The sequence below is a fragment of the Aythya marila genome, assembly GCF_965140915.1.
Source record: "Aythya marila genome assembly, chromosome: 1".
NCBI lineage: Eukaryota > Metazoa > Chordata > Aves > Anseriformes > Anatidae > Aythya > Aythya marila.
Window position 1 is genome coordinate 152457840 of NC_139042.1, and position 13845 is coordinate 152471684.

General features: G+C 38.1%; 1 protein-coding gene across 1 annotated transcript; it reads left to right on the plus strand.

Annotated features, from left to right (window-relative positions):
• The first annotated feature begins 1098 nt into the window (after nt 1-1098).
• Nucleotides 1099-11329, plus strand: NCF4 (neutrophil cytosolic factor 4). Its single transcript, XM_082784521.1, has 10 exons — nt 1099-1270; nt 3007-3091; nt 4441-4594; nt 4883-4953; nt 5783-5910; nt 6899-6956; nt 8551-8649; nt 9407-9537; nt 9628-9693; nt 10454-11329. Exons 1-10 carry the CDS (start codon nt 1239-1241, stop codon nt 10680-10682), a joined length of 1053 nt encoding a protein of 350 aa, XP_082640647.1. The 5' UTR covers nt 1099-1238; the 3' UTR covers nt 10683-11329.
• Nucleotides 11330-13845: the final 2516 nt, after the last annotated feature.

Sequence of the window (13845 nt, forward strand, 5' to 3'; positions counted from 1 at the left end):
TGACTTCTGTTCCCTCTGATCAAGAGACACTATACTCCCTCTCAAATTCTGTAATGCCTTCCATTCTCCATAGGAACAAGATAGGTGAAGAATTTACTTCATTAAAATGCAGTAAAATGAAGTTTACTCTTAAGTTTGATTATTACAGTTGTCAATAGAAATGGTGAAGGATGCTAGTTGACTTTTGCTTCATTCAGATAAGATTTTTATTTTTGGTGCTTGACAGCAGAAGGATGAGAAGGAATGAAACCTGTACCAAACATGAAAATGGAAGAGAGTTAAAGACGGAAACGTGGAGACAAAGATACTGCACATGACAGCTTTTTGACTAAAGCGGATGAGATATGCTGCAGCTTATCCGCAGTGTTAGGAAATGAAGGTTTTCTTGTCACTTTATCCCTTTTATATTCTTCTTGAAAGATTTTCAACTGATGTTACACAAGTGCTATATCACTACCCTTTGAGTACAGGGCAGAGCAGTTAGGATTCTCCTTGGGTGAACCATTACCTTGTCTTTGTGGATGGCAAATGTGGATTGTTTGGAGCATATGAAACTGAGAAGATCTCTGCTCTTTGAAGGACTCATGTTTTACTTGTATTGTTACATCCTTCAGAACTCACTTCTTAACCTCTTGTACATGATTTCCTGGTACCCATGTGACTGACAAGGTTGAATTTCCTGACCATCCTTTCTGTTCCCTAATGAAAATTTATTCTTTAGCTCCACCTCCTCGCTCTTGGTCCATGGAAGGGAAGATCCTTGGGAATCACAAAGGCTTAAGAAGGCATCAGAGGTATTCATCCTAGCTTACAAGCACTGTTAGTGTAGATGTGTCCTTGGAGTCATTAAAGCTGCGACAAAACAGAATTTGTTGAGTCCACTCATACTGGCTTTCCAGAGGCAAGTGTTTCTCTGCAGGGGAAGACAATGGCTCACAGTTTCTGCTTTTTGTTGGACTTTTGGTTTCTCAACTGTGGCAGTTCCGATACATGACAGACATCACAAAACAGCCTTTCTCTATGACTTTTTTCTTTAGTACTTCCTCAATTTCTTGGGGGAGGGGAAGTACAGAAGAAACTCACTGAAAGATCGGAAAAAAAGATCTCTGAGGCCTTGCAGAGGAGTTTTGATTCACACAGGGAGAAATGCTTTGACCAGGCTCATCCCATTCAGTCAAGAACTGCCTAAGAAGCAGAGGAACAGAGCTTAGCCATCTGGATTTAGGAAGCTGAAAAGCATGTCTCTTCCCCGACAGCTGCGAGAAAAGAGGTAATATGTCTGTCCCTCCTCCCACAAGCCTCCATGTAACTGCTACGATCTGTGCATTTAATTTTGATGGTTCTAACAGGCTGCTTCTTATCATAGCTTCCAGACTATTAAGTTTCTTAGTGTGGAGCAGAACATTTGTTAAGTTGGAGTGGATTTTCTTTCATCTTTTCTGGGCAATATTCACTACCTAGGACAATAATGAGTCGTTGTCCTCTTTATAGCTGCCAACAGATTCCCTCTCGCTGTTTTTTTTTGTTGCTGCTAGGAGTGTTTGTGATATGACTAGTTGTATTTCTTGATCTCCATAACTACATCCCTCTTCACAGTAAGTGGTGGTATTTAGGGTATTGTGGGTGGTGCTGATTCATGCTATTCTCCTCCTAGAGCAAGTGATTGCAAGACTTTACATCATTACATCAGCCCTTCTGATAGGCTACACTTTGTGGAAACCCCTGCTTGGGATATTCTTATAGCAGAATATATTAAGCCAACTGCTGCATTTTTTTTGTAGGATCATAAAAATATAATATTACTTCAGCTTGGCATTCCTTAGGGGATCCTTTTTGCAGTTTCTTTTTCTCTCTATCTCATTCTTAATCCTTTTTACTTAAATGTTAATCTAAGTAGCACTCTAATATGACATAAGATTGAAGCAAAGGTGAATGTCTTCTGTTTGTCAAAGATATTGTGCCAAGGAGGAGGTCCCAGAGGAAACAGCATCTGCCAATCCGTGCTGTTTTATTGCATGGATGGTATGGACAAGAAATGTGAGAGCCTGGTGATATGGCTACTCTTTCGGTGTTCCTTCAGGGATCCTCCCTTCTCTTTTCCTTCAGATGCAATCTGTTCATATTCACTTTTAAGAATCTGAAAAGCTCATTCTAACCCTGCTCACTTTCATGTGTTCCTCCATGCACTTTTGAAGTTTCCAAACTTGTATCTTTGTGCTTTTTTCAGGTTATCTACTGTGGCTGGAAGGTCTACTTTTAAATATTTGCTAGGCTTCTTTTTCCAAAACAACTTTAAGGTCTACCTTACCATGAAGTTTACAAGAAAATTTGGCAACATTTTGACAGCTGGTGCAGGAACCATTAGTTATGATGTAGAACAGTATTATATCTTTTTTTCTTTGCTTTTTTTCTGTTTATGCTTATCCTTCTGTTGTTTCTTATTTTATATTTACAAACTATATTGTATGCATTTTACACATATAATATAACGTTTTTACGAATTGCCTTTATGCTGACAGTTTCTACAGCATGTAACATAACAAACTCTTTTCTCAGATCTGTTTTCTATTCCCTAATGTAATGCAGTAATAGTAACAGCGTAACTCACGGTATATAAAAATCTTAAGAATAAAAAACAGTACTGCTGAATTGTAATTGTAAGCCTACTAAATGCTGTAGGAAGGATTAAGAATGCATAAATGGTTGATCACATATAACAGGAAAGGCTTACCAGCTCAAACTTTTGTTTTGTAGTCCTGCTACTCGAGCAAGCCCAGCAGCAGTAGGGCTGTTTTTCAGGCTCATTGAGTTCCCACGAAGGTTGCTGACTTGGGCTGAAGTTACAGAACTCAGCGTCCTGCAAAGGAAGAGAAGGACACCATGGGTTTCTCTTGGTTTTGACACTAGATAATGTGATGTTGCCACCTAATCTTTGTTATGTATGGTATAGATACCTCCAAAGGCTAACAGTATGAGTAACTTAAATCTTTTGTTTTTGCTTCACAGTGATTTTGACCAGCTTCCAGATGATGTACCTGTTTCAGCTAACATTGCAGATATAGAAGAAAAGAAAGGCTTTACTAATTATTATGTAAGAAAGGAGACTTATCTTGTCTTTATATGCTCTCAACTGGTTTGGTTGTGGGAAGCAAGATGCAGTTAAACTGGTGCAGCTGCTTTTTGTAATGAGTAGTTCCATGCTGAAAGCTTCTGAGTGCTTAACTTGTCTGAAATGGAGGTTAATCTATCACAAACTTAGTATAAAGGTTTATTTTACTTGGTGAAACCTGACAGAGGTGTCCTCTAATATTGCTCGGTTTCTAAATTCTTAACTAACTTCTGATTTATTTCCTGTTAGAGAGCTATAAGCTTGGTGAAGAGAGTGGGTAAATTAATTCAAAGAGGGTAGAAGGGCAGGGTCTTGGCTTAATTTTTCTATGGTACTGTCAAGTTAGGATGTTTCCATTTCTACAAAAGGTAGTGTGTCTTTGATACCATATTTAGATCTTACAATGAGTTATTGAAAAGCACACAGGAAGGGAATAGAAGGGAAAAGCAATATAAGATTTTCTGAAGAGGGGTTTTGGATGAGCCCAGCTCAGTCCGACTTCTACAGACTATGCTTCTTTTGATGGAGACTTTGCTCATAAAAGTTTCCCACTGAAGTATGCAGGTTTTACTTTGGAATGTAGTGAAGTTTTGTTACTCTGCCTTTATGTTTCTAAAGGATGTGGCTGCAACATGACTCAGAGTTCAGTGCCTGGAACTCAGGGGCTACTTTAGCGCCAAGCAATTTTGGTGAGAGATAACAAATACTATCAGGGTTGGAGGGAGATCATAAGAAGCAAAAGGACTATGTTTATTATTATTATTATTATTAATATGGTTTTACTTTTGGTCAGATTACATTTACCATAATTTCTGAAATTGTGTGCTTAAAAGTCAAAGAGAAGTATGAATGCTTTCTCATCTGAAAATCTGAAAAAAAAGACATTTAGACTTCTGTCAATAGATTTGGACATTCAAAGCATCTTACTATACAAAATATTGGCTTTGATTCTTTAGTGTCTTCATTCTATTTCAAATGGCAGTATTTATATTTACCTCCTTAATATGTTTTGCCCCTCTCTGAGGGAAGGTATGTAAGCACAAAGTAACATCTAGTCCTTCCAGGTTTTCTTTTAAGATCAGGTAATAGAAAGCAGCCACAGGGACATGATCCATGGGAAAGCTGGACCCATACATATGCCACACTGTCCGGTGCTAACTTGTTATTTTCTAGTACTTGACTGTGCAGATGCTTAACTGAAGCATTGCTTTTCACTTTGCCCCTAAAACAACATTCCCACCACTGGAGCAGTGCCTACTGTATGCCTCATATTTGTCTTGTAAGTATTTATAAGTCTGAATGTCAGCCTGAGTCCCCCTTCTCTGTTTCAGTTGTTTGTCATCGAAGTAAAGATTAAAAGTGGTGGCAGATACCTGATTTTCCGACGCTATCGTCAGTTCTATGCCCTGCACACCAAACTAGAGGAGAGATATGGGGCAGAGAGCAAAAGCAGCCCTTTTACCTGCACACTCCCCATATTGCCAGGTAAGTACCAAATCTGTGTGATTAGTAGCTTTGTCAGTCCCAGGCTGTCCTTAAGAGGAGTGCATTGTATGGAAGTACACAGGATTTCTAGCTGTGACAGGAATTAGTTCTCAGCAGTGGAAGCTGGAGAAATCAAGCTCCACGTGTGGTAAAATTCATTTAGAAAGCTAAAATCCTTTAGATAATACCTATTTTCTTGGAGATCCTACTTTCTCTTGATTGCCTCATTTCTGTGACAGCCTCCGTTATTTTTTCTTTAATAACTTTCACTTGTTTAATGTTTTCTAGGGAAGGTTTATGTTGGGGCCAAAAAAGAAATTGCAGAGAGCAGGATTCCTATCCTAAATGTCTACATGAAGGTAAAGCTTCCTTCCTGGGGGTAGAGATTGCACTGAGCACTGTAGAAAATCACCCCTTGCAATCAGCTGAGAGAGACATTACTGACGTAGCCCTAGGTACATGCTTCTCTCTGTACCATTTTTCTGGAAGACACAGTGTCCACACTGTGGGACAATCTGCAGTCCTAGTCGCCAGATTGTTCAGACTGTAGGGATCTGCTGGAGTACAGCGTTCACAAAGGCTGACTCCCTGCCTTCGTGTTTGGATAGATAGCCTTACAAACAAACAAAACCAAGATGTGTGAGAAAATGGTGAATCTTAGAGTGTTGTGCGAATAAGGAGTTAAGTAAATGTGGAATATGGAGTTTGGAAAGTGCACCTAAGAGACTAGCAAAGCAGGATGGACTTCTGAATTTACCTGCTCCACAGTGAAGACAGCCAGCAACATCAAGGAGAGAAATTATTTGTGTGCAGGGGTTAACTGAAACCCTGATGTTAAATCCGTAATGGTCTGAAGCACAGGTCAAGTCTTCCAGGACTTAAGATTGCCCTCTTTCCACAGTCATTCATGTTCTGAAGGGAAACGCCAGGAATAATTTACTCCTGCAGTAAATCAGGCGCACAAAGAGTGAAGCGATACATTGGCCAACTCCAAGAGTAAACAGGAGAAACTGTCAGCTGTTCAGCCTTGTCCTGCTGAGTGAGAAGGGAGAGGAGGGAGATTTCTGGCAGTAATGAATATCCTTCATGATCCTGTAGGTCAAAGATGCATATTTGGTACTTGTAAATAAATAGAGAATTGATCTTTCCCACTGTTATTACTCTGTTTCCTACTTGCTCTTGGCACAGAACCTACTCTGCCTACCCGCTTGGGTGTTGATGGATGAAGAGGTACGGCTGTTCTTCTACCACTCAGATTTTGATAGTGAACAGGTGCCTAGAAGATTGAGACGGCTTCGCCCACGGACACGCCGAGTGTAAGCGATTGACATGTTTTTTTTCAGCATCGCTTGATGTAGGAGATGCTGTCCAGTTTTGTGAGAAAAGAGAGCTGACAATCACTACTGTGTTTCCCGAGTGAATCCATGAAATCCTAATATGAGCATCTCTGGGGGAGAGTGAAAACATGCTATTTCTTGCTTACAAAAATCTAAAATTTTTAAAGCATAGCTGGTATTTGCATCAAAAGGAAAATTCCAAATTGAGGAATTATGGCCTGCTTTTTTTAAAAAAATGCTCTTTAACTCTATCTGTTGATAATCCTTGAATGGTAATATCTGTTATAATCTGAAGAATATACAAGCCAAACTTAAGGACACAGGCTTGCACCACTAAAGTCAACGTGAGTTTTGGCACTGAATCAATGAGATCTGGTTCAGACACTAAATGAAACTGAATATTTAATTTGTTCCTGTCCTTTGTCTAAACAAGGGCCTATCCTACATACCAGCACTGGTACCTCTTTGCTAAGTAGACGTTTTACTTCATTACCCTTCAGAGAAATTAATTCTCCTTTCAGCACATCAAAGATGGACATGATTCCTTTTCACTTATCACAAGCTGTGCAAAACCTGCATGTGTGCATGCATTCCTGGGTGTATATATAATGGCAGATTTTGAACAGAGTGCCATAAATGCTAGAAACAGAAATGCCCAGAAGGTAGAGTAAAGGGACTGAGCAATGCTGTGGAAGAGGCATACTGGCTGTATTGAAAATTGCATCTGTTCTCAGCAGCAGACATCATCAGATTGCTGCTGCTCTGCACTGAAACAGAGAACTAGGGCAATGCTGTTGCATCCATATCTATTTACTTCAATGCTGCACACACTCATGCAGTGATCCTCCAGCGATCTGAGGCTTGCCTGCCTTGTATATAATGAAAACGTGAATGCTGTACTGATCATGTAGTATTTCTGATGACTAGAAAGACAAATATACCTCCCTGCTGTCTCCTTTGTCTTTAGTAAAAGCATTTTACCCGAACTGCCTGTTTTGGACCGGATGGCAACTCCTCGGGCTGAGGTGAGTACTCTGCACAACCTGTCACAGGATAGGAGAGAAAATTCTGTTTTGCTCTGGCATCTCTTTGATCAAGATGTCTTTCCTAATTAGAGCTTGGGGAAGAAAGGGAAAGTGAAATCAGCACAGGAAACCAATTGTCTTTCACAATAGGAAATGAAATAAGGGATGGAAAGAAGCGTTCTGTTTCTCCTTAAATGAATAAGAAGGAGTCATTGTGAAGTCAGAATGACAGGAGGTTCAAAATTGAAAGACATGTACAACTCACTGCCAAATGGTCCACATATACATAGTGATACCCATAAAGTAAATTTAAAGCAAGCAGAAGCTTCAGTCTCATTGACTTTAGCACATGTATTAAAGCTCTGCAGGTGAGGCATCTTAGTAACATAAGGGTTCTACTGAAAAGTGCCTATAAGTGTCTTTTGCTGTAAATTGTATTTCTATTAAGCATGTGGAACTGCCTTGTAACCACTACACTTGTCTGAGCAGAGACTCACTTTCTGGAGCACGTGACATTTTCATGTAAAGTTAATAAACAACATGCAATTGCCTTGATGTTGTTTTGTTTTTACACTGATGATAGCAGCTCTTGGATCAGGCATATCTCTTGGGTTTTATGTATTCTTTTGTTAATATTTAATCTACCCACCAAAACTTTTCTGTAGATGAAAGAAAGGTTTTTGAAAGGGCTATTAAATAGACATACGAACTACTAGCTTGATAACTTTTTTTTTTTTTTTTTAACTAGGAATGTTGTAAAGAGAGCCCTACTAGGCTCTGAAATTTGGCATTGACAAGACCAAAAGAGCCATCGCAACACAGAATGATAAGGAACAGCTTTTCATTTTTGCTTTTATAAGAGCATTCAAATGGTTGCTGTGTTCCTGATGGACAATGGGGGGAATGTTTTTGATAACTCAGCAATTTTAATTTTTCAAGAACATCTTGTTAAGGTGGTTGTATGTGCTTACCTCCATTTCATTATTATTAATATTTATTTATTTATTTATTTATTTTCCTGAAGGGGGCACCTAAGTTCCATTTTAACTACGCACGAGTTTCCCAGACTTCCCCAAAGTGCTCAGTTCAGCACACGGGCCTGAACGCTAGATGTAAAAAGAGCAGTTAGACTTGCGGCTCTTTGTGGCATTTTGCAGCAAATCAGAAAGCTGTAACACTGCAACCAGAAATAATACACATTTTTTCGATTCTCAGGAGTTCAAGTTGTCATGTTTTCAAGTTGCCAGTTGTCTTCAGCTCTCTTGGCTTACTTGTTCTTACATGTTTTCAACGTCTTTATTTCTCTGGTGCTCTATGTCTTGCCACTACTAGGTGTAGCCCTTTCAGAGCCATACTTATCCTACTGCTTTCACTACTACCACAAAGCAATTTTGTTTGTGCTGAGTAGGAGAAGAAATTGTGAGAACTGTAGACTCTAGTCATATATATGACCTTACCCCAGAAATAAATCTGTGATGACAAAGTGCATATTATCTTGCTGGTTTATACTCTGTGCATCTCAAGAACAGAATAGAAAGAAAGATTCACATTTATAATTCTATGAATTAATAATTTGTGTTGCTGCTCTCCATAGGCACTATTTGATTTTTCTGGAACCAATAAACTAGAGCTCAGCTTTAAGAAGGGAGACTTGATCTATCTTCTCAGCAGAGTAAACAAAGACTGGTTGGAGGTAAGACTGTGATAGTGGTACTGAATTATTTACATACCTTGAAATACATGAGAAGGAAGGGCTATCCTAGTCCTTGAGACCTTTCTCCTTCTTTCAAGAGGAGACTGTATCACAATCAGGTGTCACTGTCAGGAATAAATATTTGACTCCAAACTTGAAGTTGTTTCATTCCATGATGGTTTTAGCTTACAAACTTCCTGCCTGTTAGACTTCAGTTTTCTTTTGCATTTGCTTGCACTGGAATGTTTTTGAATTCTTTAGAAGTGATTAGAACACACAAAAAAAAAAGCCTCAGAAAGGAGATGGAAACTCCATTTCAGTGATTAATTGGTTTCTTGCCTCAGGGTGAGTTGCTGCATACTTCATGCTTCATACCACAACACACGTCAGCCTGATTACAGAGAGCATAGGAAATGCAGCAGTGTTCTGAAAAAGGATGAGGAAAACATACTGTGTATTTGCTGATATGATATCTCTGCTTGCTCCCACACCACAGCCTTTCTTAGTAACCATCTGACTTTAATTTTTTACACACAGTTTCACTCCTATGCCTTGTATTTATTTGGCTACACAATTGTATAATCTTTCTATGGAGGTGACATCAGGTTACTTCCATAGTCTTTATATTCTTGCATACAACAAAAATAAATAAATAAAAATACTGTTGTTTCCATGGAAATTAATTGAATTCCAGAACGTATAATTTGTGGCCAAAATGGTGTGGCATTCTTCATACCAACCCTTCCTGTCTTTCCAGGGAACAGTTAATGATACCACTGGGATTTTCCCATGTGCCTTTGTGAAAATCATAAAAGATTTACCACAGCAGGAAGACACAGTGAATAAAGTACGCTGTTATTACCATGATGAGACAGTAAGCACTATCAGGTAATAAAATAGTCTTCCAGGTTACTGCTGAAGACATGCCAATAGTTCTCTATTCATGATATGCAATGATTAGATTTGTTCTTGTTATAGGGATATCTCAGTGGAAGAGGACCTGAGCAGCATTCCATTATTCAATGATCTCATGGAATTGATAAGGTAAGTGCAAGCAGGTAGTTGTACATTTAATATCATTTAAACATTTTTCAAGTTCCTTTCAGTCCTAGCTTTTGTACATTCTACTTGGCCATCACCCTGTTTTGAATGTGAAACACTTTTGAAGTGTTCTAAAGAATTTGTAATTTGTCTTGGCCAAGAGCCGTCTGGGATTGTCAGCAAGTACCGTATTCTATATACTTCGAACTCAGTTGTGCTGCATAGAAATTTCTATTTCTTGTTCTAAGATCAGAACCATGCTCCCAAGCAAGGATCTTTTGTCTAATACACTTCTTCAGGATGCAGGACAGCATCTTATAACACCTGTTAAACTAGTGTTGAATTAGATTGAGCTAGTGTTGAACATCAAAACGTTAGAACATCAAATAGTAGTAATAGAACACCTGTGTCAGTATTTTTCCATTTCTTAACCTACGCTCCCCTCAAAAAAGGCAACCATAAGTAGGCAAAACTGGGGAGTAACTATAGTGAACTTGTATACATGGGGATTTTATCATACAGAGTAATTACGCTATGTGTATGGAGTTACTGAAGATGGTTCTGACAGGCTTCTTAGCTTAAATACAACACAGCATGAATGCAGCTGTATGATTTCTAGTACTAGCTGTATCAAGAATGCCAAAACACCCAAGGCTTAATGTGACTTTTAGCAGAATTAATTAGATTGCTAGTATATTGTTCATCAGAGATCACCTCCCAGGCATTCCTTGATTTTGGGATCAATCAATTTTTCTTCTACCAGGCGGGAGTTTGACCAAGATGACATTGTTCTGAATTACCGGGACCTTGATGGCGATCTGATCCGGCTGCTCTCTGATCAGGACATTGAGCTCATGGTGTCTCAGAGCAGGAGCAAGCCCTCTGAGAAGCATATGTTCCCTTGGAAGTTGCACATCACTCACAAAGATGACTTCAGTGTCTACAACACAAGTCCAGAAATGGGTGCTATTTACACAGTTAGAGCAACATGACTGATGTAGAGTAGAAGTTCCTTCAGGTAGCTATGTTGTCCTTCAGTAATTCTTCTCAGCAGACAGTTTCCTTTAGCAAGACTTTGAAGTGAGCTTGAAAAGAGTAACAGTAGTATATTATCTTTCAGCCATCCTTGTTCCCAGAGCCAATTCCTTGCCTAGAATGTCTTCATAAGCTTTTTTTTTTTTTTTTTCCTTCAGACCACCATCACTTTCTTTTCACTTGCTGGTATGAATATTTGTGTGCCATTGCTAATGAATGCAGTAATTATTTCTGTCTCATGAGAGTCTGACTGGACAGAGAGAGTTTGTTTTGGAGGCATCAAGAAAGCTTGTTTTAATTTCAGTGAAGAAATTACAGCCCACTTTTGCTTTCTTCTTTCCACTGGCCAATATTTTGAATTCTGTGAATCAAATCTAGTACATTTTCAGTGCTACTTACAGACTTCTCAGACTTCTTGTAATTGTACAGTCTATTTGCTTCCATATTTTGCGATAATTTCTGTGATGCCTATCCAAACAGTAATTTATTCTCTGTCTCTCTTCTTCTGCTTTCTAACACCTCACTGCAAAACAGAATGAACAAGAAATTGCTGTGTTGAATTCTTCAACAAATAAAGTTGCGTATGTGTTTATTTTATCAGTTTTCGTTAGAGTGTTTTTTTGGGGGTGTATGTGAAATAATTCTTTTTTTTTTTTTTTGAAAGAGAGAGAATTCGGAAGAGTTGAAATGTTACTTACTCAGATTTTCTTAAGCAGGGGTTCATTACTGAAATAAAAAAAGAAAGTCTTTCCACCTTTTCTTTAATGGTCATGCAATTAACTTTTTTTTTTTTTTGAACAAATTTACCTCTGCTTGTTAGAATTACAAATAATGTACATTTTATGTAAATTGTATGAAACCTAAAATACTCTATTTTAAAAACACCATGCAGTCATGGTATAAAAGGATATCATCCTGTATAGATATAATCAGTAAAAAGTAAGAAGTAAAAAGGGTTTTCAAATATTTTTCTGTGGTATTACATTGCATTTCTAAAAGAAATGTTTGACCTTGAACTGCTCTTATAATTTGTACAGACAAAAGGTAAGACTGGTAATTATCCGGAAGTACTGGTGAACAGTTACCTAACCATATATGAATAAGCAACCTACCCCTCCAAAAACTGTCAAAATTATGTTTTCTCCTTTTCTTAGATGTTACCTTTAATGCTGTCAGGTAACAAAATCTTCAACGATAACAGAAATTTTTAAGGTGACTTATCCCTTAAGCTTGTTCTTTTTTTTTTTTCCCCTTTCTTTTTATTATTCTTCCTGATATATATGCATAAACTTATTTATTATACATAATCTTTAATATTCTATTACCTGTAGTCCTGTATTCATGCATATATTTGTGTTAGTAATAATGGAAGTAATTTATATTTACAAATAAGCATATAATTTACTATACCAGGATCCATAAATCATTTCTGACTTGACACTTCATTAAGTGCAGAGTTCTAGCAGTATACCAATACTGTACAGACTTGAATAAGAAAATGCTCCTTCTTCAAAGAGTTGTAGCATGCTGCAGGACACATCTGTTTTCCAGGTACAAAGGTTCTGCCTGAAGAATCCACATATATTAAATTTAAAAGCTAGATAACGTATACTCACGAGAGACATAGGTTGTCTTCCTTTTTCCAATGATGGAAGGCTCTAGTGGACATTATTTTACTTAAATGTTATAAAATGTAACTTCCCACTTTAAAAGCATTTTAGCAATATGTTTTAGGATGGAGATAGAATGATATATTGATACACATATGATATGTCTATACATACGATAACAATGTGATAATAATACAATAATAATGTTAGTAATCTTGTATCATGTGATATGCAGGAGACCTCACTGTACATCCGAAAACTAATTGGCACATATGCACGCAAAGCTTCTGGTGTACAGGATTGCCTGGTACTTCTTCCTGGAGTTCAACAGAGCAACTATCATCTGAAGATTTTCACTGACAGCTAGATCCTCCGATGGAACCAGCAGCTTAGCAAGTCTCTTGTAAGGTGGAGGAGCTGTTTGGGTGAAGAAGGAAAGGGAATGAAAATGTTTGCTGGGAAAACAGGAGGAAGAATAAATATAAACTTACTAGCCTTTTAAAGTCCGAGCAGGAGAATTCTTGTCTGCCCTTATTCTGTAATGAAAAGTAAATTCTGCTCATGCAGTAAATTCACGTATTTACCCCCTTGTTTACAGGTTTTATTTGCACACCTCCTGATAGTACCAAAGACACATAGTTTCCTCAGGTACTCCCAGATCCTCCTTCTTGCTCCATAAATGCTTTCCTTATTCACAAAATATTTTTTTTTCTTTCCTTTTTATATCGATGTAGCTTTTGTGAGAGACTAACTGTGCTAACTATGGTTTTGGTCAGTAATATAAGGATTTAGAGAAGTTGTAGTATGGGGATTTAGAGAAGTTCTAGTAGCAGTCTCTCTTGTTCTAGGGAGCCCCAAACTGGATGCATATACCAGGTGTGGCTTCAACAATGCTGAGCAGAGCAGAGGATCACCTCTTTTGACTTGCTGGTGATATTTTGCCTAATGCAGCCAAGAGTACCATAAGCCTTCTTAGCTGCAAGGGCATGTTGCAGGGTCATGTTCAACTTGGTGTCTACCAGGATCCCCAGCTCCTTTTCTGCAGAGCTGCTTTCCAATTGAGTGGCCCCCAGCATGTACTGGTTCCTCAGGCTGTTTATCCCCAGGTGCAGGACTTTCCCTTAGGGCTACCTAATTTTCATATAGAACTTAAAGGCTACTGGTTTAAGCTTTGAAGCTGCTTTTAAAACAGTGTAGCTGCTTTGGATATAGGATAGCTTCAGATCAACTCTTCTCATGAGTTTTCTTTTGTTTCCTCTATGTACTATAAAATTATAATCAAGTATTGATTGTTGAAATCAGTAAAAACCTAAAGGGTTTTAAAATATTACTCAAATTAGGAGATTACAGAGATAAAGGTATTCTCTCCCCCTCTAATTATACATATGCATACAAACAAAAAGTACAAAATGATCCCAGCCTTGAAGATTGTCTAGACCACAATAAAACAAGAAACAACACTAGAATAAAAAACAGGGAAATATTTGCTATTATTTCTCCTTTCTGTTTC

What these genes read in the sequence shown, in the direction of transcription:
- NCF4 (XM_082784521.1), top strand. Translation starts at nt 1,239, where the DNA reads ATGTCTCTTCCCCGACAGCTGCGAGAAAAGAG. An exon ending in CACACTCCCCATATTGCCAG is followed by an intron (nt 4,595 to 4,882) that starts GTAAGTACCAAA and finishes AATGTTTTCTAG; the next exon opens with GGAAGGTTTATGTTGGGGCC. An exon ending in TCCTAAATGTCTACATGAAG is followed by an intron (nt 4,954 to 5,782) that starts GTAAAGCTTCCT and finishes CTCTTGGCACAG; the next exon opens with AACCTACTCTGCCTACCCGC.